This window comes from Crocuta crocuta, unplaced genomic scaffold (assembly GCF_008692635.1).
Source record: "Crocuta crocuta isolate KB4526 unplaced genomic scaffold, BGI_CrCroc_1.0 scaffold56, whole genome shotgun sequence".
Lineage (NCBI taxonomy): Eukaryota > Metazoa > Chordata > Mammalia > Carnivora > Hyaenidae > Crocuta > Crocuta crocuta.
Window position 1 is genome coordinate 106,620 of NW_027531334.1, and position 24,917 is coordinate 131,536.

Sequence of the window (24,917 nt, forward strand, 5' to 3'; positions counted from 1 at the left end):
CACACTCTTGCTGTACCATGGACATCTATGAACTTATTAAAACCAACCTCACTGTGATTTTCTATTTTGCAGTAGCCTGAATATTTGTTTTTGACAAATACCCAAGAATATTGTCACAGTGCTGAACACAGGTGACATATGATTGGCATTGAGCAAAAATATTAGTGACTTGTTTTAATGTTCTTTTTCTTTGTGGAGGTCACATGAAAGTGAAAATTAAAATCTTCCCTCTTTTCTGCATTGTATTCTTATTCTGTTTATAAATCTTAGTTAAGGAAGTACATTGTCTGGATCTTTTCTCTACTTTTGTTACCAAACAATGTGAGGATTGCCTTATTCAATTATAGTGATGGGACAGACCTCACATATAGTGATAACGATCACTTAAATGATATTATTCTTTGGAATATTGAAATGGTGTCCTGTTGCGCAATCTGAATATGTGGCAGCAGAGCTGTTCTCTAAACTTTGTCCATTATGTCATGTGATACAGACCACAGTGCAATTATGGGAGCTATGGCTGTGAGAATTTGTTTTGAGGGTAAATAGCATAAACAAATCTGGTTAACCTTTCACCCATGGACATGGTGGGAATTCACTAAAATATAGTGGGGAGAAACTGCTCTACCAATTTTCAGAAACATCATTTCTTGGGAAGAAAGCATGGCATTGGAGCCAGAAACTCCTTCTTCTTCAATCCAGCTGTGTGAACTTGGCCAAGTGCTCTGAGCATCTTCATGGTTTTAATGAGAAAAATAAATGAAGAGATATCTATAAAACAGAGTCTGATTGATCATAGTTATTCAATCAATATGACCCTTCCTCTGTTATGTTATGATCTTGTCAGGGCAGCCATTATATCTTTGCACTTGATATCCCCCAAACTTAGGTCATTCCCTGAAACATAGAATACATTCCATAAATGTTTAATAAATGAGTGAGTGAGTGAGTGAATGCTAACATTTGATAGATGCAGACAACCATACCAGAGATTCTAATTAAAAACCAAAATGAGCCAATTAAAGTACTTTAAGGGCCTGGATCACTTTGGGCTTTGTGGTAAGAGTACCAGGCCTAGATGTGATAATGAAGATAAAAGTGAGACTTGAAGAACCTGTTGAACAATTGACAGTAAAAGTTTGAAAACTTCTATTAAAGATGGTAAGCAGTGTGATGTATGAAGTTGACCGATAAATACAATAGTAGTTTTAGAAGGAATACATGTTGCTTAAATTAATTCTCCTAATGGATAACAAACAGAAAGATAGAAATGTTTCATTTTGGGGGCACCTAGGTGGCACAGTCCGTTCAGTGTCTGATTCTTGATTTAGGCTCAGGTCATGATCTCACAGTTCTAGAGATTGAGCCCTGTCCTGTGTTGGGCTCTGTGGTGATAGTGAATAGCCAGCTCGGGTGTCTCTCTCCCCCTCCCTCTGCCTTTCCACCATGCTTTCTCTATCTCAAGTAAATAAATAAACTTTTTAATACATATTCATTTTTTAGTTTGTTTCCATCATAAAGTCCAACGGTTTCACTGTTTGCCTCATAAGCCAGTGTCTCTCCAAGAAACATCCACACACACTGAAAAGAAAACATTTGCCTACTCAGCTTTCAGCCTATCTAGAGACACCAATTCCCACTTTACAAGAAAGTGTATTAAAGGAGCTTTTTCCCCTCAACTTTTATTTTTACATATGAGTATTTTTGTACTTGTGAATTTGCACATCTCCTGAAAATGATTTAAGACTCACAAATGTACTCTGATAGTATTAATTTGAACATGCATTTGTCTTCTTTTCTGCCTTTTTTTCACTTTTTGGAAAAAAGAATGTTAGTTGAATCCTATTTGAATATGGTGGGTCCCCTAGATGCAAAGGAATGGGAAGGCTATGTCTATATCTTCTGACCAATTCACATACATGTCACCTGACGTGATTATCAATATCCATAGAAAATTGTTCAAACAGTCATATCAGCCACTATATAATTCAACATATAAACCAAACTTGTTTGGTATCCAAATTAATTGAACTTTCATGTGGTAAACTAAATAAAAGCATATGAATTTTTTCATTTTATTAGGCAATTCCTAGTAATTCTTGGAGATGCCTACTGTATCATTTGAGGTATTCTCTATAAATGAATCACACTACATGAATCCAGACATCTGAGAAATTTACAGAAATGATTAGTTAAGACCTAAACCAGCAATTCTCATTCTACCTAGATTTCTATTTCACAGAATGCCTTGAATTTCCCCAGAGCAAGAAAGAGTTAGGATCCCGACAAATCTCATGTGCAAGCAGTAGGATTTATTGGCAGATTTTTGTCATCTCTCCAGCTAACTCTTAACCTCTTAAGGGATAGATCAAAATTCTATTCATATCTGCAAGCACTCACCACAGTGCTCTGACTCTTGACTTGGATGCTTAACAAATATAAAAAGGAACATAATCCATGATACTGTTTTCGATTATTCATTAGACCTTGAATCAACCCTGCCTTACTTCCAAGAGAAATTTGGCGGAGGCATTGATGTCATTTGGGCATGTCCCATTGATAGTGCCCTTGAGAGGGACTTGTCTTCTGAATGTTCTGCCTCTATAGGTCCTCACATCTCACCAGTTGCACTGAGGCAGCTAGATGGGTCATGACTCATATTGATTGGCTCAGATTCACGTAGAGTTTTCACATTGCCAAGCAAAAACATCCAGATGTGTTAGCTGCATGTTTGAGTTTCCTTGTTTTTGTTATGATTTTTCAATTCATATAGAAGCTTCAGATCAATATATTCAAAGTTCAAAGCCATGTTTATTTTAGTCTCTCAATCTTCCAACCCAACTCCCCTCAAAAAAAAGAAAAAAAAAAACAACAACATTTCTCTTCATTCATGGTATCTGCAAAAGAAACCTGCCTGCAAATGGATATAAAATACTGTAACATGGAGTTAAAGAGTCAGAATTCAGATTCTATTATCCACATTTCCCCCACAGTTATAGATCTCTTAGTGTGTGAAAGAATATAATTTACCTTGAAAGAGCAATGAGCTCATGTACAGTCGTAGATCCTAATTCTCTAACTCTTACTGTCTTTTCTCTTTTGGTTACTAATTTTAAATCAATTCCAGTTTTCATTGTTGCCAGAAAAAATACCATCAAGTACATTTTTCCAAGGTTTTTTTTCTATTTATTTATTAGGCTGCCCTAGATTATAAACCTCATTAAGAATAGTAGTTTGAAGGTGAGTTCAGAGCACAGCTCCTAGGAACTCATGTACAAAATGCTCCTCCATTTCACTGTTTTTCCAACTCAAATAGTGCCAATAAATGAAATCAATCTGTGGAAAACCAATTCTTGTTGAGTATAGGACAGTCTAGTTGATGGAAGTCAAAGAATAAGGGTTTGGGAGGGTGTTGGAAAAGCAGAGAAGAGAGTCAAGGCAATGAACAAAGATAAATGAAGGGGAGAATGTCCTCAGATGAAAATTCAACCAAGAAAGGAGGATCACAAGAAAGGAACATAGACACCAAAAAGAAAAGAAAAGATAAAGGAACATGATGAAAAAAAGAGGAAAACGTAGAAGGAAAAAAAAAATCTGCAGTGAGTAACTAACAACTATGAAAGGGAGAGACATAGAGAAAGAGAAAGCAAACAGAATATCCCAAAAGATGGTATCTCTTGATTATTGTTGGAGAAAAATACATATGAAACAAATGAAGTCTCATTTTGTTCTCATAAAACCTTCATTATATGATGGTATTTCAGAGCTGGCTTTAGATATGGAAATGAGTTTGTCACCATCTTGCTCCCCATAACAGAAGCCATTCTCTACTTTCAAGTTGAGAAAGAGGCAACAGGAGTTAGGACATCAGACACAATTGGAGCACATCAGGCTCAGCCAGAGGTCTCTGGGAAATAAATGACCCTGAAGTGCTACAGGGAGGAATTTCTTTTTCTAACTCTCTCCTTTTGAAACCCCAAAAATCAGCATCCTTGCAGACACTGTTCTGTGATTTGTACTACCACCCCCTTAAATTAGCAAATGCCAGTCAGTTTTTCACTGTGCAAAATTCAGAGTGGAGTTTTCAAATGAAAACAATAATTGTTCACATGTGTAAAATGAATATTTTTGTAAAGCTTCCAAATATTTATGACCCCAATTGCAGTTTCTTCTGAGTATGTGCATGACTATCTCCATGAGTACAAGCAGTCTCTGTTATCAACACTTTCATTTCTTTACTTAGCTCCCAAGTCCATGCATTATGTAGTTTTAAAGTTTAATGGAGAATATTTACTATCTGTTTTATTTTTCTCACATTTTTGCATTTTCATTTTGTGTTTTGAGATCTCTTCTAGCCAGAAACTTGTACACTACTGTAATATGCTTTTATAAATATGGTTAGTGGTAAATAGACTATAAAATGTTTTTGAAGTTATTTATATTTAGTTACTTAAAATGCTTAAATGTAAAGGATATATACTTAGATTTGTTTTTTTTTCTAAATGATTTAATTTGAATAAACTTTTTGAGGCTTGAGACAAAAAGTACACCTTAATGATTTCCTTAAGACTGGATTAGTTTCAGAATATAATACCCTGGTATAACTCTGGAGCAACTCAGAGGGCTTCAGAGCCCAAAAATAATTCTCATAAGTGAGAAACCATGATGTCTTTGATTATCTGAGACTTATGGGAGTGGTAGGTCTTCTATTCAAACTGTAAAAGTTTCCATGGATAAAGATTTACAAGCTTTTGGAGTCTTTCTCCAATCAAGTTGCTCAGTTAATTCTCCTTTTTGAACATCAGCAGACAGTGCTGAGTGATACCATCGTTCGTTCTGAGAAGTTAGTCTTCCACCACATATATGAAAAATTTTCGATTGTTAAATTTTATGCCTGGTGGTCCAACCATGTGAGGTAGGAAAGAAGTCTTTGCCCTATAGTTATATTCTTTTTCTTATTTTTAGTTTTTAGAAAGAGAGAGAGCACAGTTCGGGGAGAGGGGCAGAATGAGAGACAGAATTTAAGCAGGTTCCACATTCATCAAGGAGCCTGATGTGAGGCTTTATCCCACAAACCTGGGATCTTGACCTGAGTCATACAATCAACTGACTGAGCCGCCCAGGCACCCCAATAAATTCTTTTTTATATAAAGTTTTTTATTTTACTTCCAATATTGTTAAAATACACTGTTACATTAGTTTCAGGTGTTCAATACAGTGATTCAGCAATTCTATACATTACTCTGTGCTCATCATAATTGTACTCTTTGGTCCCCATCACCTATTTCGCCCATTCCCTCCCCCAAGCTTTCCTCTAGTGACTGAACCCATAGTTATATTCTCCTAATTTCTGGGTTTACAGGTCTTGTTCTCCAAATCATATCTTTCTGGGAAGGAAGGCATGTGGCACTTGTTCCAGAGAGTATTCCTGTATTCCCTTAATAAGTAGATCTTTTCTCCAAATCATACCTTATATTATCTGACTTAAGTCATCTCAAAATTTATGGGACTATTGTTCAGTATCAAAGGCAAAGCACTTAGGACATACTCCAAAGATGGGTTGGGTAAGCCTGACTAATATCTGCTATGCTAACAAAGTTTCAGGGCAAATAGAGATTTTGTTTTTCTTTTTTCCATTAATCAGGCCTCATATCCTAGGTACACGTATTCATTTTGAATAATAACATAATCCAGGAAAACGTTTTTGATTCACAATGGTTTTAATAAGAGGTAAAGAAAAGAGTGTAGCCATTAAAGCAGAATGGCCTTTGTTGTTCAAGTTCCATGGTAAATTAATAATTGTTATTACTCTTTTAATATTCTTCCACATCATAATATTTCCCCTGTGTTATAGCATTGTCTATTATTGGAATGTCATTGAAGTTGAAAAACCTAGACTTTCCTCACTATTTCTTTCCATATGCTTTGTCACAAGTATGAGTTAAATTTAGAATATATGCAGAGGATAAACTATATCTCTCAGAAAAGTACTTCAGCTGTGGCCCATGACTGAAGGAGGTGTCTGGGCCACTTTCTCAAATCTCCTATTAAGATACAATCACTCCTACAAATGAGAAGGTGGCTCACTCTACCTTTGATTATATCTGTGTGTAAATGGGCAGAGGAGACCTGATCATACATTAATAATTTACTGCTGTCTTCCTATTACTGATTTCACCTTGGGGCTTGCATTTGTACTTTTTTGATAAATTTTAAAAACAAGTGAGCTATTTTTGGCTTCTCCTGACTGGAAACTCAGGAAATGTTAGTGTTTCCTCTGAGTGCCTATAGTTGACATTAGCTCTTATGTATCCTTTATTATGATAGAATTATTTATTTAAATGTCTTTCAGACTCACTGGATGTAACCTTCTAAAGCAGGGAACATCTCCTCCATGTCTCCCATGGTTACGATAGCTCAGGGTGAACCAATTACATATAGGGATGGGTGGAAGGAGAAAATCAGTGAGCTTCCTTTGGTTAAATTTGAGGTTGAGATGCACTGCAATAAAATGATAGATTTTAAGAGTATGTTAATGGTAGATATATCATTTATTCTTTTGTTATTGGTTCATTCGTTATTCAGTAAATATTTACAGAGCATTTATACATCTTTCTAAATCATGGGAGTATATAGAAGTAAATAGGAGAAATGTGGTACTCATTGTTGGAGATTAGTTAAATTGGAAATGATAGAAAAGTAAAACCCTATAAAATTACTAATGAAATATAATAAATATTGAAGTGTAATAATATAGTTCTTATCAAAAAGACATATCAAGAGGGACACCTGGGTGGCTCACGCGGTTGAGCTTCTGACACTTGATTTCAGCTCAGGTCATGGTCCCAGGGTTGTGGCATTGAGCCCCACAGTGGGCTTGAAGCCTGCTTGAGACTCACTTTCTCTCTCTCTCTCTCTCTCTCTCTCTCTCTCTCTCTCCCTCTCTCTAAATTAAAATAAAATTTTAAAAAAATTTTAAAAAGTGATTTAAAGAGAATACCTACGTGTCTCCGTCAGGCTAGGGCATTAGGGAAGATGTCTCTGATAAGGTGACATTTGAAATAACCTCTAAAAAACAAAAAGGAGCCAGCTGTGCAAAGATCAGAAGAGCTGCTTGAGAAAATAAATGAAAACTACCTATTTATCCACTACTTGATAATTATCATAATATACATTTTGAGATCTATCTTTTGTGTGTGTGTCTTTGTATGTGTATATGTATATGCATGTAAGTGGGTTTTACTATAGAGTATATTTGCTTTATTCATTCAAGAATATATTGTGATATTTTTTCCAGCCCACTAAATTTATTTCTACAGTCTATATATTAATGACAGCATAGAATTTGACTGAATTCAAGTAATAATATTTAATCAGCTACCTCTTTTATTTCCACATTTATCTTATTTCCAGTGTTTTGTGATTTTCATTTGTATATTTGCACAGTTGAGAAATAATGAGAAATAATGAAAAGTGCAAGCTTTGAAGGCAATCTGCTTGAATTTTGACTTGGCTCTGCCACTTTAGATCATACAGCTTAGGCACATTGCTTAACCTATTAGTTTGTCATCTCTAAAATATTCATAATAAAAGTACCTACCTCACAGCATTGCTGGTAGAAAGTTTCATTGAGATAATACTCATATTATGTACAGAGGAATGCTTGACACCACCTGAGAATCTCATTAAATGTGAGCCACCATTTATAGATTCTAGAGAACTTGGTGGAGAATGAAATATACTGCACCAACCAAACATTGTCAGTTATTCTAATTGTGGGAGAAGTTTGTGATTCAGTTTTAAAAATTGGTAAGAAAGTTTAGGTAAAGTCAAAATTGTGTGGATTAAAAAAGTAGTTCATCGTGCCCACCAGGAACTGAATCAAGAATAAATAAATTTTCATGATCTGTTAAGTTTGTGGTTGTTTTTCCTGGGAAGGTCAGAAAAGTGGCAAACTTGTTGCTGGGTCCAATATTTATACATTGACAAAGTACTTATCTTACTCACTGAGGTCTCAATGCTAAACAAGAATGCAGTATTTCAGTTTTTAGCTTTGGGTCTTACAGTAAGCAACTATTATCGGGTGAAAAGGTCTACAGAAAGGCCAGTGAGTTCAAGTAATGAGAAAAGTGCACACAAATGAAACGTGATTGGGATGAAAAATTTGAACATGTTGTGACTTTCACGACTCTAGGTCATCACATTGCCCCTAGCTGGAGTGTTCTTAACCTAAAGTTCCCGTAATGGGCTTCATGGAATCTGTCATCCACCTCAAATTGTTGATATTTTGGAATCAGAAGGTCACTTGATGAGCATACAATTAAAGTAAAGGGAGTTAGCAAGAATACCTAAATGGCTTCCAACCTCAAGTTATGATGATAGCCTAATGCATCCATCAAGTTTAGCTTGTGTTTTTTGTTTTCTGTTTATTAAACTCAGGGTCTAGCTGAAAAAGATCTGTGATATTCTTAAAACCCCTGAGCCCAAACCAAAACTTGGCATGTATGTATATTTGGGGCTTTTCTAGATAGAAGTTAAACAGCCTTAGTCAATTTTCAAAAGTGTCTGGGAACAAGAACTGGTTAAGAGCCATTCATCTAACCTGCTGGATTGCTCCAGAACCTGGGCTCAGCCTCCTGTGAACCTTGTTTTGCTGACTGTCCTTACATTGGATTCCCAGAAGCTTGTGTCCCTGACTTCTGCTGCAAGTAAAGGATCACTGGGCTCCGATACTGTCTCTGAGTCTCACTCCTCTTCCAGAGACTGGTTTCCACGCGTTGGCTGCCAGAATTTTCTAATTGCGAAAATTTTCTTTTCCTTCTTTTATTCTTTTAATTTCATTTCATTCCAGTTCTTTTCTTTTCTGCTTGTTTTCACTTATATTGACCACAGTGCAGAACCTACTTAGATAAAGACTGTGTATTAGAGATTGGTCAACATGTTATATACATTGGTTAAGACTTTTTTTTTTAATTTTTCAATTTTTTACCCCCTAAACAAGTCCACACCTTCTACTATTTCTCTGGCTGTTAATTTCTTCCTCATTTGGGCTACCAGCATACCTTGTATTTTATTATAACACATCTTATTTGAAATCTCTTTTTTAAATTTTTTTTAATGTTTATTTATTTTTGAGAGAGACAGAGCATGAATAGAGGAGGGACAGAGAAAGAGAGAGACACAGAATCTGAAGCAGCCTCCAGTCTCTGAGCTTCTGAGCTGTCAGCACAGAGCCTGATGTGGAGCTGGAACTCACGAACCCTGAGATCATAACCTGAGCTGAAGTTGGATGCTTAACTGACTGAGCCACCCAGGTGCCCCTGAAATTTCTTAATCTATCCCTAGAACCATGAGCTCCTTTAAAATGTTTGTTATTTATTCTCTCTATCACTAACACCCAAATCATGCCTGAACAACTTTGTATTATCTGATTGTCTTCTGAGATGGATATTATAAGAGTGTCTTTGACAGTATTACATGGAATGTTATGTGGCCCCCTATTTGTAAAAGTAAAGTTTACTTTTTAGCCAAAGGGACTTTTAAAAATGTACCTATCAATTTTTTTCTTTTGCTAACTATCAAGAACCATATTTATGATACCCCTATTGTTAGCTTGCAGAAGTCACAACACATACTGTGTCCTCACCTCGACATTTATTTTATTTTATATTTCTTATTATCATTTTCCCTTTGCTTTAATTCCCTTGCCTCTTTTAAAGAAATATAACTTTCATCTATAGTTAAGCCAATTTAAGTCAATTTGATATAGTTTATAAAGTATGATAACACACCCATGTATGTTGTCATGTAATGATTTCTAGTCCCAGCCATTTATCTTATGGATGGATTTAGTTCCCACTGAAATGAATACACACACACACACACACACACACACACACACACACAGTTCATTTGTTTTGTTTTCTTAAAAGCTGGTTGCACTCTCACATTACATCCTTTGTCTTTTTTCAACTGGTAGATTGACCTAAGCTCCTAGTTCTTTTTTTACCCAGGACAACTCCACTTATTGCTACCAAGCCCCGACTTTGACCAAATTGTTATGCAAATAGTATTTCTACAATAGAAATAAAATGTGGAATAGCATTTTACAATGCCAGAATACATAGTGCTATAATCCATTACTAAACATCCTTGGACCACAAGTTTGTGGTCCTTGGACCAGCTGAGACTCAGCCCTACCCAGAGTTACTGAATCAGAATCTGCATTTTAAGAGATCTCCAGAGCATTCGTATGCACATAAAATTTTGATAAGTACAGATCTGCATGATCTTATGCATGAAAAATTCTACTTTAAATACTGAAAGTATAAATTTTATAATTCATGGGGGTGGGAGTTTAGTGTAATGTAAAAACTGAAAATTAACTTGGATTTAGATTTGTATTTGAGTCTTGACTCTACTTCCTATTTTCATTTATAGAAACTCAAATTACCTCCTACTCTTTATCAGGCATGTGTGTGGGTGATGGGGATACAAAGCTCTGGTCTCACAGAGCTAACTCTGTAATCCTAAACAAATCTGTAAAAAGATGGTGGATTGAACACATATCCACTTTTGCTGTCCCCAAACTCTGCTATACTTGCTAAAAAGGGATTTTTTTCCCTAAAGACATACAAGGGGAGGTGGAGAGAATAAGACAAGAGAGCATAGGAAAAGCAATTTTGGAAGCTGTAAAGCAGATGGATGAGTGAAACTGATTTAGCAGACATGAAAATGCTGAAGACAAAGTCAGTAACGAGGAGAGCTGAAAACCACGCTATTTCTTCCTACTAGCTCTTTAGGAATTGGCAACATCATATACCATTGAAAGTCAGGGAAATATCAAGCTAGCGGTGGGTGGAGCAACTAATATAATAGAAGTTGTTTGTATTATGCTTAAAAATAAATTAAATCCCTTGATCTCATCTTCTCTCCATGCCCCTGGCTGACTATTCTTAGCTAAACTAAGCAATGTCATTTAGGTTCATTCTCCAGAAGAAAGTAAAATGGTATCTCTATACATGAGATGCCAGATACAGTTAAGAGTGGGGTACATAAGGGTTCATATGGGTTTCACTTTGTATAGTAAATATGAGCTCCACTATCACAACACTAATTTTCCACTGAGACTCCCAAATATTGGCAGCCAGATTTTACCTTCTATGCAGAATAATGTACAACTCTTTCCTGGGAAATATGACCAACTCAAAATAAAAAAAAATCTAGAAAAAAAAGGTGGAGGCATCATAAAATAAATATCTGTGGGTCCATACTAATATAAATAATACTGAGCAAATAGATCAGTGTGGGAAGAGACAAATCTCTCATTCAGAAGAATTCCAAATAATCTATGTAGATATTATGCCTTCCAGAAAGTGAAGCATAACTCCCTACTCCTTAAATGTAGTCTGTTCATACTAACTTCCTTCCAAAGAGGACAGTATGAAAAGGGAGAAGAAAAAAAGTAACTGTACAAGAGAGAAACCTGACAATGTTTTAGGCAGATGATTGAGATTGGTGTCAACAGTGACAAGTCATAATGATAGTATGTACCCTTTATAATAAGAGGTAATGAAAGTGGCATTTACTCCCTTGGTTTCCTCCCTCAAAAAATCTAAAACTGTTTGAAAAATAAAGTTTATTTTAAAAATAAATAAATAACAGGGGGGAAAAAATCTCTTACGGGAACAGCACAGCCTGATTGCTCTTGAAGTCGGTTCACAGTCAAGGAGTCCCACTCATAACACTAGAATTTTGAGTCATCATTTCTTTGATCATTATACAAGGTGCATTTATTTTAATTTACCAGTATTTCAGATATAACTTTTCCATGTTAGTACATATAAATCTAGTGTTTTGATTAGTCCTTGCTGTGATAAAAATTACCTAGATTTTAGTAGCTTAAAACAAAAACCATTTTGTTTTTTTCTCAAGACTCAGGAATTCAGATAGGGCTTGACTATCTGTTGTGGTATTGATAGAAGTTGCCCTGTGCTGGGGCGCCTGGGTGCCTCAATCAGTTAAGCATCCGGCCAGGTCATGCTCTCGCAGTTTGTGGGTTCAAGCCCCACGTTGGGCTCTGTGCTGATAGCTGGCTCAGAGCCTGGAGCCTATCTTCAGATTCTGTGTCTCCCTCTCTTTCTGTCCCTCATGCTGTCTCTCTCTCTTTCAAAAATAAATAAAACATAAAAAAAAAAAGTTGTTCTGTGATATTCAGCCTATAGTTCAACTGGTCTAGAGGGTTCATAATTGTCTGTCACCTTGACAGGATGCCTGGATAGATGGGCTCACCTAGAATTCTTGGCCACAGTACTTAATATACATGGATTTTCCAGCATGGGAGCCTCATGGTAGTCAAACTTCTAACACGGCTCCTAGAGAGGGTTTTCCAAAACCCACATTTTATTCCCCATTTTAAATATGATGAATAGCATATGAAGATTATCAAATACCTAACAAATGCTGGAAAGAATATGAAGGAAAAGAGCCAGCATAAACAGATAAAAGCCACTTGAAGGAAAGGGAGATTTGAACAGAGAAAACTTTTAAGTTATTCTTAAATAACTTAAATATTCTTAACAAGAGAAGATATTGGAGATTGAAAGAGGTCTTAGAAATTTAAAACATGAGGTTAGAAAGGAAAACTCACTACATATGTTGACAATAAAAACTGAGAAAATCTCTTAAGAAGTGGAGGCAAAAGACCAAAAAAAAAAAAAAAAAAAAGATAGCAAACAAAAGGAAAAAATAGATTGTATTACAGGATAGGTCTAGGAGACCTACTATCCAAATGATAGTAATCAAAAAAAAAGAAAGTTGAAATAAAGGAAGGGAGGAAATCATTAATTAAATCGTGCAATAAAAACTTCCTGAACTAAAAAAAATATGAATTTCAACTTGAATTAAAATAATTAAAAGCACGTGGGAAATAAATCTCCCTCCAAGCATCTCAGAACACTGGGACAAACACAGGAACCAGCACACATCCAAGTGGGAAGAAAGAATGAAAAAGTAAGTCATATTCAAAGGATCAGATATTAGGTGATTTTGGACTTCTTAACAGCAAAACTGGGTCTTAGAATTCAGCGGAAAATATATTCAAATTTTAGGAGGAAAATTATTTCCAACCTAGCATTCCTTATTGAACAAACTTGATTTTTTTTTTCACTCTCACACTTGGTTGATAGACATCAAATTCATCCAGTAATTTACCTGTTACACATCTTAATCAAGAAGTTACTAAAGATTGTGTTACATCAAAATAACTAAATAAATAGAAAAAGCGAAAGATATGAACTAGAGAAAATAGGAGACCATACCCAGAATAGAGGCAAAGAGAAAGAACAAGATTATTGCTCTGCAAGAAATGTAGGAAGCAACAGTTGAGGGGGGACCAGATAGATTCTATTACCAGCTCCCCACTTCTTAACGAAGATTCGTTGAACAATATAGTTGACCTGTGACTCACTTCCTTTTTTTTTTTTTTTTTGTAAAATAGGGATAGAGTATCTACCTTATACAGATTGTTGTGAGAATTAAGGCTAATTAACATATAAATATATTTTGAGCAATGCCTGGCACAGAATGGATGTTCAACAAATATGGGCCTTTACCATTTATTATTAAGGTTTCTCCTTGCTTTGTCCCCCATTCAGTTTCTATTAAAAGTAACATAAAAAGGACTGCCTGGGTGGCTGAATCAGTTAAGCGTCCAACTCTTGGTTTCAGCTCAGGTCATGATCTCATGGTTTGTGAGTTCAAGCCCTGCATTAGTCTATGTGCTGACAGCATGGAGCCTGCTTGGGATTCTGTCTCCCCCTCTCTCTGCCCTTCCCCTGCTTGCTCTCTACTTCTCGCTCTTTCAAGAATAAATAAATAAACATTTAAAAAAGTAACATAGATGTATTGGCTTATTTTAAAGAAAAAATGCATGCTACATTGTTCCCATTTTATCCGGCCATAAAATCTGAGCTAGACTAAAGATTCCATTTAAAGTGTTTCCAAACACCTTTAAAACCTGCAAACAATTACAAAGAGATGAATAATAAGCAAAACAATTCCTTCCACTTCATAAAATATTATTGAAAAGCATCTACATTTGCAAGTTATCCTGGACACTAAAAGTGGTGATACTCGACTATTAACCCAGTGGCATCAAATAAAAGGAAAATGTGATGCAATGTAGGGACTCTGCACCCTGCTGACATAATAACAAAACTAGACAAAGAATGCCAAATTCCTAACTTTATGACCCACATGGAGGGATATGTTCCAAAGTGTATGCAGATCATCGGAGTCTGAAATCTACCTGAGGGGTTCACTTTCTGTATTTTCATTGTGTGACTTATTTGGTGGGTATCACAAGATTATAAATGTTGAGAGTATTATTGTTAATGTTTTGTAAAAGCAAAGGTACTGTTTTCTTTTAAATACGTGAGTGTGAAAAGTGGCACTACTGCTTTATTAAGTGTCTGATTTTATTACATCTCAGGATTTCATTTTACCCAGCGAGCTCAGGTTTTCTAATAGCAGACCCTAAGGCACCAGAAAAAAAATGCATTTCTGGAATGCATATATTTTGTGAAATAAGGGATAATATAATGAACACATTCACAACCAAATAGCAATAACAAGTTCCCTTTCTACCTTCATCCTACAATCACATGCACTGTCCAGGATCACTCTGGGCACTGCTCCCAGCCCGATTTCCGAAGAGCAACCCAGCACAGAGAACACTGTGACACATGCGAAAAACAAAAGGCACCAGATAATTTACCGTTATGTTACTCAGGCTATTGCAGTAAGAAGAAAGGAAGCCTGGGGTATGATAAGGGTGGGAAGTTATCAGACTCTTATGGAAGTCGTGAAGAAGGATGAGGATGAGTCTTACCTCGTATTATGTGAGGGCACTGGGGTGCTTTGCAGCTGCTATTTCCAGGAACACAGAGCAGGGAGATTTTCCAATCATTCCTGCTTTCTTGAAATGCAGGCTTTAGATAAAGTTCTTTTTTCCCAACATGACCTTGTACTGTTTCCTTTCTTCCTATTCAGAATGTCAGCTCACTAAATTATATCTCAATCAGATTTTCCTCAGAGAGGACATTTTTGGGAGCTTCCTCATTGCCCCTTATATCTTGCAATTATTGACCCCCTTGATTCATTTTTAAAAATGTCTCACAGCTCATCTTTCTTCATTACATTTTTGGAATGAAGAGCAATAGCAATGAGAAAAACAACAATGACAATACCCACAGTTATTTAGTAACAATTATCGATCATTTTCCATATGCCAGGTGCTACTCTAAGGTCTTTAGATGTAGTGATTTATTAAACCCAAAAATAATCCAGTGAAGAAACAGAGACTTAGAAAGGAGAAATAATTTGCCTAGATTATTACATCTGACATGTGGTAGAGCTGAGATTTGAACTTCTTCAGTCTCCCTACTCCAATTACACTACTTTAATTTCAGAATCCCACAGCACACAGCAACAATGCATATGGAGACACAGCCCAGTGTTAGTGATGGAGGGTCTTTGTTGCTTAGAGAAACAACCTCCCCAACTAAGGCTTATTTTACTGAGTATAGTGAGTTCACATTAAAGTCTAGTCTCATACCTGACATATTACACAGGAATTCATGTTGGTTGTCTCAGAATTTCTATTCTGTGGGAACACCTTCTAGAACTATTGGTAAGTAGGTAAGAGGAAATTATATTATTCAATGATTATCACATACTACTTGTCTAATACAATCATTTTTAAAAGCATAGTTCAGGGGCACCTCCGTGGCTCAGTCGGGTAAGTGTCTGACTTCAGCTCAAGTCATGATCTCACAGCTCGTGAGCCCGGCGTCAGGCTCTATGCTGACAGCTTGGAGCCTGGAGTCTGCCTCAGATTCTGTCTCCCTCTCTCTCTGCTCCTCCCCTGCTCACACTCTATCTGTCTCAAAAATAAATAAATGTTAAAAAACAATTCTTAAAGCAGAGTTCAAAGTTATGTATATTTATACAAGGGTATAATTTATAAATTATAAGTCCAATATGATTCTAGTTAAACATAAGTGTTACGTATGACTTTAAATATAAATCACCAAAAGTAAGCATTAATATTCCGTTGGTTTTTGTTTTATCTATATTTTTTTATCTTTTCTGAATGTTTGATGCAGAAAAATTGCTTTTTATAATCATAAAACATACAGGGAAAACATTTCTAAATTTCTAGACTTCTCTACCCTACATCATTTACTGATCTTTCAGGTTTGCAGTTCTACAGAGGAGTGAGAGGATGGGTATAGGACTTGAGATGAAGAGAGAGAGACAGAGTCACGTAACATGTTGGAATGCAAATATTGTTATTTCTCTTTTCTGTACCTTCTACTTAAAGGAAAGTCATTGTGAATATCTATTCTAGAATTTCCTTTGGCTTTTCATATCAGCTGTTTCTATCTGCTTCTATAATAGCTGTTCTGCAGTGTCTCTTTCTCTCTTTACCGTCTCACTCTGTTTCTCACACTTCTCACACTGAGTTTGTGTATGAATCTCACTCTTTGTGCCTCACACTCTCTCTTGCTTCCCTTATTATTTTTTATAGATTTCTTTCCATTTGTCACCCACAATCGGCCTGTGTATACTAAAATAAAAGAAAACAAAAGAAAAAGAAAAGTATGTGAACACTGGAATTCCAGAGGTTTGAACTCACTAGTGCTTTCAAAAATATTTCAGAATCTTTTCTCAGAGTTACCTAATTATCAAGGATATATATATAACACTGAAACTCAAATTTAAAATGTCAAAGGCTAGAGTCATAGAAGCTATTAGGTAATGATTGATTAACATGTAAAAGGAGGGTGCCTGGGTGGCTCAGTTGGTTGAATGTCAGACTTTGGCTCAGGTCATGATCTCACGGTTCATGAGTTTAAGCCCCCCGTAGGGCTCTGCACTGACAGCTCAGCGCCTGGAGCCTGCTTCAGATTCTGCATCTCCTTTTGTCTCTAACTGTCCTCCAGTCACGTGAATTAGCTGTTGGTAAATCCAACACACTGAAAATTCCTGTTATTAAAATGGCCTAGTGCGGGGTACAAGAGAAAAAGAGATCTAGATATTGGTGTAGATATTGTGGGATGAATTAGCTCAGGAGATTGAAAGAAGATTCCCTGAAGAGACAGCATAGTTAACTCCCGTGATAATTCTCTTTTCAAAGCAAACTCTTTCCTGTATTCCTTCTCCAGGTACTAACAATTACCAGGAGTTCCTGAACCTGCCTGCCTTGTAGATTCTACCAGATCCAGTCCTTCCAACTGCAGACTCCTAGGCTGGTTCTTATGTTTCAAACAACAAAACAAACAAACAAAAAAACCACAAGATACTACAAGCTATGGAACAAAAGATCTATCTATTAAATACTAAAAGGATGAGTAAAGATTATAATATTTAACTATTAAGTGAATGACTATTCTACAGGATGTGAGCCATTCTAATTCCTAAACTTTCATTAGTTTTCCTGCCATAGTCATTTGGAAGCTCATACCCATCCTCACCTCTCTCCTTTGAGTTCTGAGGAAAGGATGTACTGGCTGTTTAGACTGTATCATCAGGCTTAGCTCTCTTCTTCTCTCTCATTCTGCCCTCCATTGTATATTTGAGCCCATTTGTGAAGGTGCACATATCTGAATACTCTCTATCACTAAAGCAGTGATTGGCTTTGGCGTCTCAGGATCCACACTTCTGAGGGATATCCTTCTCCTAAGCTTAAACTCCCTTGTTAAAAACATCTGCAGAGCTCCAATTTCTCTGGCATAGCTATTTCGCACTCCAGGTTACAATGCAACTTTCTGTTTTGTAATCCACCTAGAAAGTCTTATCCTTGCAAGAAAACAGACGTCATCAAGAAGACGTGGCTTCTGTCCAGGTAAATCCCACTGAGTAATTATCTTTCACTTAGTGGAGGAGAAGCTGTCTTCTACTGTCCAAACTCTTCTATTCATCTCCCCATCCTTGCCTTTGAAAGTTCAGGGTCATTAGGAAAAGCACACTGGCTTTCCCGTGGTGCCAACTTGTTGCTAGAGTCCCCTTGATTTTGCAAAACATCCATTAAGGAGACCACCTCAACCTCACCGGAAGCACATTTTAAGACAGGCAGCCAACATATCCCCTTCATTAGAACTCCTATTAGGAGAGTAGTAAAAAGGGAGTGAATGTCATTACCCAAATTAATTGATAAATTAGCAGAATTAATGAAACAGAATATAAAAATTAACAGATAGTCTTACAAATCTCTGCAAATAACATACTTCACAAATTTTTCATAACCTATGGCAGAAAAATGTGAAAGGGAAAGAAGGAGGGAAAACAGAAAGAACTATATTACTTTATGAAGATCTGATTTTACAAGAGGTGTTATAGGCTGAATCCTCAATGTAGGGACATTTTGAAATCAGTATTTATTAAGTGATTCTAAGTAAGCTCATTGGACACTCTAATGGCATTGATGAAAATGAAGAATTTACTCCTGTGTCGGTGTAAATTCATGAACCCACACATGTCAGGACTTGCTTTCTGTTAGGCACCAATCATAGGGAGTAAACTTCTTATGGATCAAAGGAAGACACTTAACTACCTGTGTAACCCTTTCTCAATGACAGTGCCTGGATGGCTGTACACAGTCCACAGCTAGCTGCCCTCCAGGCAGCTCCCAAACTCTTTCTGTTGAGAAGATGTGCCTGACAATCAGACTGGGAGAAGCTGGGAGGTCTTTGTAGTGGTTAGTCCTCTAACAACGTCGTGCTTCAACAGTGGCTACAAGAGTCTCAAAGGATTGGCTGGCATCACTTATTTCCTTATCCTGTACTGTGTATCACCAGCTATGGCAAAAAAAAAAAAAAAGGGGGGGGTGGAAATCTAGGCAAACTGAAAAATATATCTTTACTAACCAAGAGCCCTGTAAATGCCTTCAACATGCTAACTATCCCACACTCCAAACTTTCAAAAGGCTTTTAGAGACTAGATGGCTCTTGTAGGTTTGTGCATGTTGATCCTCAAGGCTCATACCTGCATTGTTGAGAATTCTGGAGTCTCCTATGAAAGCACTGGGACACCCAAGGAACAGCTGTAATTCTAAGCTTCCACTACAGCTGTGGGGTGTTTCAGGAGGATGGCAAGTAAAAGTGCATTAAGTCAAGTATGATTCTGGCCTATAGCACCTTTTTCTTGCTTTTCATCTGATATTGAGAAAGAGTGGTATAGCTATGAGATCTTTTGGGGGACATTTTGGCATGATCTCACACCCAGCATCTACAACTGGAGAGGTAGGGTGAACAGGTTTAGTATTTTTAAATGCCATGAAAGAGTTAATTGTGTCTTCCAATTTTAGAGAAATTTGCCCTATTTCACTTGTGAATGGTCTGCAAAGGATGACCCTGTAACAAACATGTTCTCCACAACGCCTTTGTCTTGTGCTACTCTGATATCTGATCTTCAATGCTATTTAGAAATGAAGGATTTAGGCAAAAATAATATAATAGAAAGGGTTAAAAGCTGATGTAATATTCTTAATGCCTTCTAATCTTACATGTAAAATAATACTTGATATCCTACAGAATGGACAAAGATTGGGTGAATTATATGGAAAAATAAAAAATGCAGATCTGGTTTGCTTTTTGTTCTTGGTTTGTTGGGTTTTTTTTTAAAGATTGCCTCTGGCAGATTTGCATCTAGTATTAGCCTCCCAGAAACATACTTTACTATACTGTGGAGAATGTTCTCCACTTATTTGTTGCTTGGGGCTAACAGGCTGAACTGTTTTGCATTGAATATGTATCTTTTGATCTTGCTTTATTTTCCTCTTGCTATTTTGTTGCTGCTAAGAGTTGATGATTATGAGAAATCCTTAAGTGAAAACTGCGCAAGTGTTTTGAAATGATGAGATTGGACTCAGTGACCAGTGCTCACACTGAGTTCTGTGGGGGCCATAGAGGCCCTGTGTAGAACTCAGTGATTGGGAAAGAAAATCAGCTTAGGCTCACTTAGAGGAGGCATCTCCTTAATAAACAGTACATTCTTTTCTCTTTTGTGCTCTGATTCTGGCCTCCTAAGTGCAGATTTTTCTTAAGTTCCTATTTTGTGTCCTTCAATCACAGTATTTTGTGATTCAGGTGTTATACAGAGGTAGAATAATCCACAGGACATTATATATTTGAAATTTCCTTCATTGTTAGAGAATTTTTGTTGAATACCCACAAATTTTTATGCACTCAAATCATTTTTGCACTGATATACTTAGAGAAACTAGGGACTCTGACTCTCTTAACTGTATAGTTTAACAATTATAATTTTAATGTGAAGCATCATGTGACATGGTAGTAGGTCTTGTCTAGAGAAAAGCACGTTCACAAAGATTAAGGGATTCATATTACATAAGAGTAAAAGGTAAAGACATATAAATAAGCCATTTTCCTTGATTCATGTTCTCAGTTTGTGAAGAGTATGGCAGAAAATAAATGGAATGAGAAGAAGTGACACATAAAATATGAACAAAAATATATGATTTATACTATGTCTATTAAATCACTGTATTCTAGTCTCAAGCCAGAATAGATATACTGATTATTAATACTTAATAATTAGTAAAAAAAAATTCCACTTCTGAATAAGGCCATCCATACCACGATTCCTGAAGTTTGAATATAAGGACATATCTTGAGCTATAGTAATTCCTTTAATAGAGTTCTTTGAGTGAATACTGTGATTGAGGGTAATAGAATAGGAACTCTGGAAGTTATTCCTTCGAGGACAAGAAAAAGCAAGATATAAATCATTAAAAACATTGTGTTAATGCTTATTCTTCTCTCATTCTATATTTTGGGGAAATTTCACATGCCTGATGACTGGAGACTGACATCCAGAATGAAAATATTATATTGTGTAATAATCAGAGAAAAGAAATGTGTAAAATTTACTAGTATTAAAGACTGGAGATCGTTGTATCAAATAACTAGAGTGTCCCATATTGACTGGAAGCCTCTAGAATGTCTAAATTCAGTAGCTTCCTAGACAATAAAGTAGCAGTGAATAAAATCTCATTTTATCTATATCTTTATCACCCTTCCTGTTGTCTTCTTGGTCATATTATTATCTTTTTTAAAAAGTTTATTTATTTTTCCTGAGAGAGAGAGAGTGAGTGAGTGAATACAGGGGTGGAGGGGCAGAGAAAGAGGGAAAGAAAGAATTCCAAGCAGTCTCCACACTATGAGTGGAGGGCTTGAACTCATGAACCTGTGAGATCATGACCTGAACCACCCAGGCATCATGGCCATATTATTATCTTAAAAGAAAAAATAATTGCTAATTTCACAGTGAAATATAGTGGAGAATGAAAATTTTTTTTTGAAGTTTGTGAGATCAAACTAGTCTATTTCACTAGAGATGCACAGTGAAATTATTGGGTATGAGTTAGTCACAGACCCTCCACAAAGATTAGGTTATGTCGTCCTCAGTGTGACATATAAACATTGATTTTAAAATGTTAATTTCTATCTTTAAATATGAACCTCTAAGGAAGGAGACACCAATAAGAAAATATCAAGGATAGTATTCAAGTCCAAGAACAAGAAGAGGGGCAATGGTGAATTTGAAAACATCTTGTTTTTACTGTACAGCATATTTTTAGAAATTTTTTGAGTTAAGTTTCCAATGCATATTGTATCTCATTTTTAAAAATTTTGTTTTTACGTATATATTAGAGTGTGTAATAGATACACGCTTAAAAAGATAGTCATCTCTTCCAGGTAGATAGAGACAGAGAAAATGGTAGCATCAAGTGAAGGAAAATAAAATAGTTGGGTTAGAAAGACAAAAGGGCCTAGACCTGCCACACTCCTCTTTTGAAACCATTGAGAATAGGTTCAAGAATGGGGTGCCTGGGTGGCTCAGTCGGTTAAGTGTCTGGCTTCGGCTCAGGTCATGATCTCACTGTTTCTGGGTTCGAGCCCTGCATAGGGCTCTGTGCTGACAGCCAGCTCAGAGCCTGGAGCCTATTTCCGATTCTGTGTCTCCCTCTCACTCTGGCCCTCCCCTGCTCACTCTCTCTCTCAGAAATAAATGAAACATTAAAAAATTAAAAAAAAAAGAGAGAATAGGTTTGAGATTGTATTAGGAAGCAGAAATCTCTAAGAATGTGAAATGAAAACAGAAAGATTATGGCATATTCATTCATCCATTGAACAATTATTAAGAAATTTTGTGTCAAGTATTCTGTGAGGCAATAAAGATGCAAAGATGGAGAAGATATGGTTGTCCTTCACTCTTAAAATAGTGATGAGAGGGAAAAAGAATTAAAATGCTAGTGCAATCAGGGAAGCAACAATGGAATTAGAGAATGCATCACAAAGGAAGGCATACCTGAGATGGATTGTGTAGTAAGTAGGAAATTGCCAAATGAAAGAATAAGCAGAGAGGGGAATGTAATGTCAAGAGATCAGGCTGGAAAGACAGGTTGAACTAACATAGGTTATACTAATCTTTTTGAACTGTGAAAAGTAAAATTACCAAGTGCATTTGAACAGGAAGATTACATGATCACCTTCATACATGTTCTGTATGAAGGATGAATTTTATAACTGTTAAGTGAGAGATGAAATACCAGAGGTCAGAACACCAGTTAGTTATCAGAGACTATAACACTAGCTACAAGTGGTATTGACAACAGATGAGAAGGTCCCAAACAATGACAGTGATATTATGGATATTATATTATGGATGGAGACTATGGGTCAATCTTAGGAGGAAAAAATATAAAAATATATTTGAGTATCTAAATGACATGAAGCAGAAGGCAGCAAGGATAGCTCTGTGGCTACTAGTTTGGATTAATAGTAGATGGATTATGATCCTATTTGAAACTATGGGTTTAGAAAGAGGAAAATAATAAGATGGAAGATAATGAGTTAGGTTCAAAACAAGCTGACTCTGAGGTGCCTTCAGATTTTCATATGGAATAGCTGAATATGCTGTTTTAGATGCCAAAATAATGAACTATAATTAAAACCCAAAAAAAAGACACAAAAAAAACAACAGAAAGCAAAACAAAAACAGAAAACAAAACTAGTGAAATGTATGAGGACAACTCCATGAAGCCAAGAGAGAAGAGAAATACAATCCTGGAGGTGAGTGAAGAGAAGTGGATTATGAAAATCAAGAAATGGTAGGAGTTAGAAAGAGTGACAAGAAAATGAAGAATGAGGGCAAATTGTGTTGAAACCGATACAGAGATTAAGAAACAAATACTTAAAAATAAATTCATTGGATTTGGCTGTGAGTGGATTACCAACATCCTTCTAAAAGTGGTCTTAATAGAGCCAGGTGAAGGTGCCTTGTTCTTTGGAGGGTGGACATTAATTTGTCAACATAATATTGACTACTATATCAACGTTATGATTTATAATACAATATCAACATCATGTTGACTGTTAATTAGTCACCGTCATTCTTGCTGCTACTCAGATCCGGTTCCTGAGCACATATAGAGATTTCAACAGAGTCCCTGGTGCCATGTCAAAAGATCTTGACCATAAATGGCGATGTAAGTAATCCAGAAGAAATAGAAGAATGATTTCAAAACAATGTCTTCTTAATCTTCACTTAGATTCAGTGCGTGTGTGCTCTCTCTCTCTCTCTTTCTCTCTCTCTCTCTCCCTCTCTCTCTCTCNATATAATATCAACATCATGTTGACTGTTAATTAGTCACCGTCATTCTTGCTGCTACTCAGATCCGGTTCCTGAGCACATATAGAGATTTCAACAGAGTCCCTGGTGCCATGTCAAAAGATCTTGACCATAAATGGCGATGTAAGTAATCCAGAAGAAATAGAAGAATGATTTCAAAACAATGTCTTCTTAATCTTCACTTAGATTCAGTGCGTGTGTGCTCTCTCTCTCTCTCTTTCTCTCTCTCTCTCTCCCTCTCTCTCTCTCCCTGTCTTATCATTTAACGGCTGAATTTTGAGAGTCACTTCAGAGAAAGATGCCTCGTCTGTAATACACTCTCAAAGGTAGAGTGCCCTAAGGACAGAGAGGGGGAGGAAATGAAATACAAATTCTCTTAGGCTATAGAGATGTGCCTTTGAATCATCTGACTCTTCCTAGGACTCAGTGTGTGCCCTTCACCTTAAAATATTTGCATCTCTCTCTTTAACTGAGGCTGGCTGTGAAATTTTAGAATTAAATTACATGGGGAATGTTGTAGTACCAAAGGCAATGGCCTTTAACTTCCTCTTGCTCCTCAGTCCAGACACCAGTTACTTCCTGTCCCTCCTTCCCCCTTCCAGGGTCAGGGCTCTATGTAGTTTGGGGATTGCAGTGTCAGGTATCAGTCTCCAGGTGGAGTAGGCTGAGTTCATTACAGTAGCTCACAGATAGATTTTCACCTCAGATTCATCAGGTCTTGCCTTCATGCCCATTCTCTCAGTAACTTCTGAAGCTCTTTTTGATGACTTGATCCCTAGTCCCATTCACGTCCTAATTGTTATTATGGTCAAGACAGACAGGACTTCAAGGAAAGGTTTAGGTGAAGGGAAAAAAAAATGATGTGGAGAGAAAGGAGAAAAACCATATCATACAAGGGTGAAGACCTCCTCACATCATTGTCCTTCAGAAGAAAGTCCTGTGGGGGGCGGGGGGGGAGGAATACTTCTGAAGTTAAGAAACAAAGAAGTCTAGGTGGGGTAGAATGTGGGTGGCAAAGCAAACATGGAAGTCAGAAAAAGCCTTATGATTATAATTCTCCATGTGAGAACTGTCCTTGTGATTTATAAGCATTCATCAGTGATCTATTGGCTTCTTGTCAGCGGGGGGAGGGAACCACTACATTTCCTTCAGCTAAGATGGATCTGTTTGATAATATGTGCTCCTTCAATTTGCATCTA

At 36.5% G+C, this 24,917-nt stretch overlaps 1 protein-coding gene across 1 annotated transcript in view; it reads left to right on the forward strand.

The window, feature by feature from the left end:
• The window catches only part of LSAMP (limbic system associated membrane protein), a 423,147-nt gene that overhangs the window by 68,797 nt on the left and 329,433 nt on the right, over positions 1-24,917 (forward strand). Inside the window, exons 3-6 of the mRNA XM_077771862.1 lie at positions 17,852-17,908; positions 19,370-19,502; positions 23,471-23,575; positions 23,737-23,841. Of these exons, the coding sequence (XP_077627988.1) occupies positions 17,852-17,908; positions 19,370-19,502; positions 23,471-23,575; positions 23,737-23,841 (400 nt within the window). The remainder of the gene's footprint in view (positions 1-17,851; positions 17,909-19,369; positions 19,503-23,470; positions 23,576-23,736; positions 23,842-24,917) is intronic.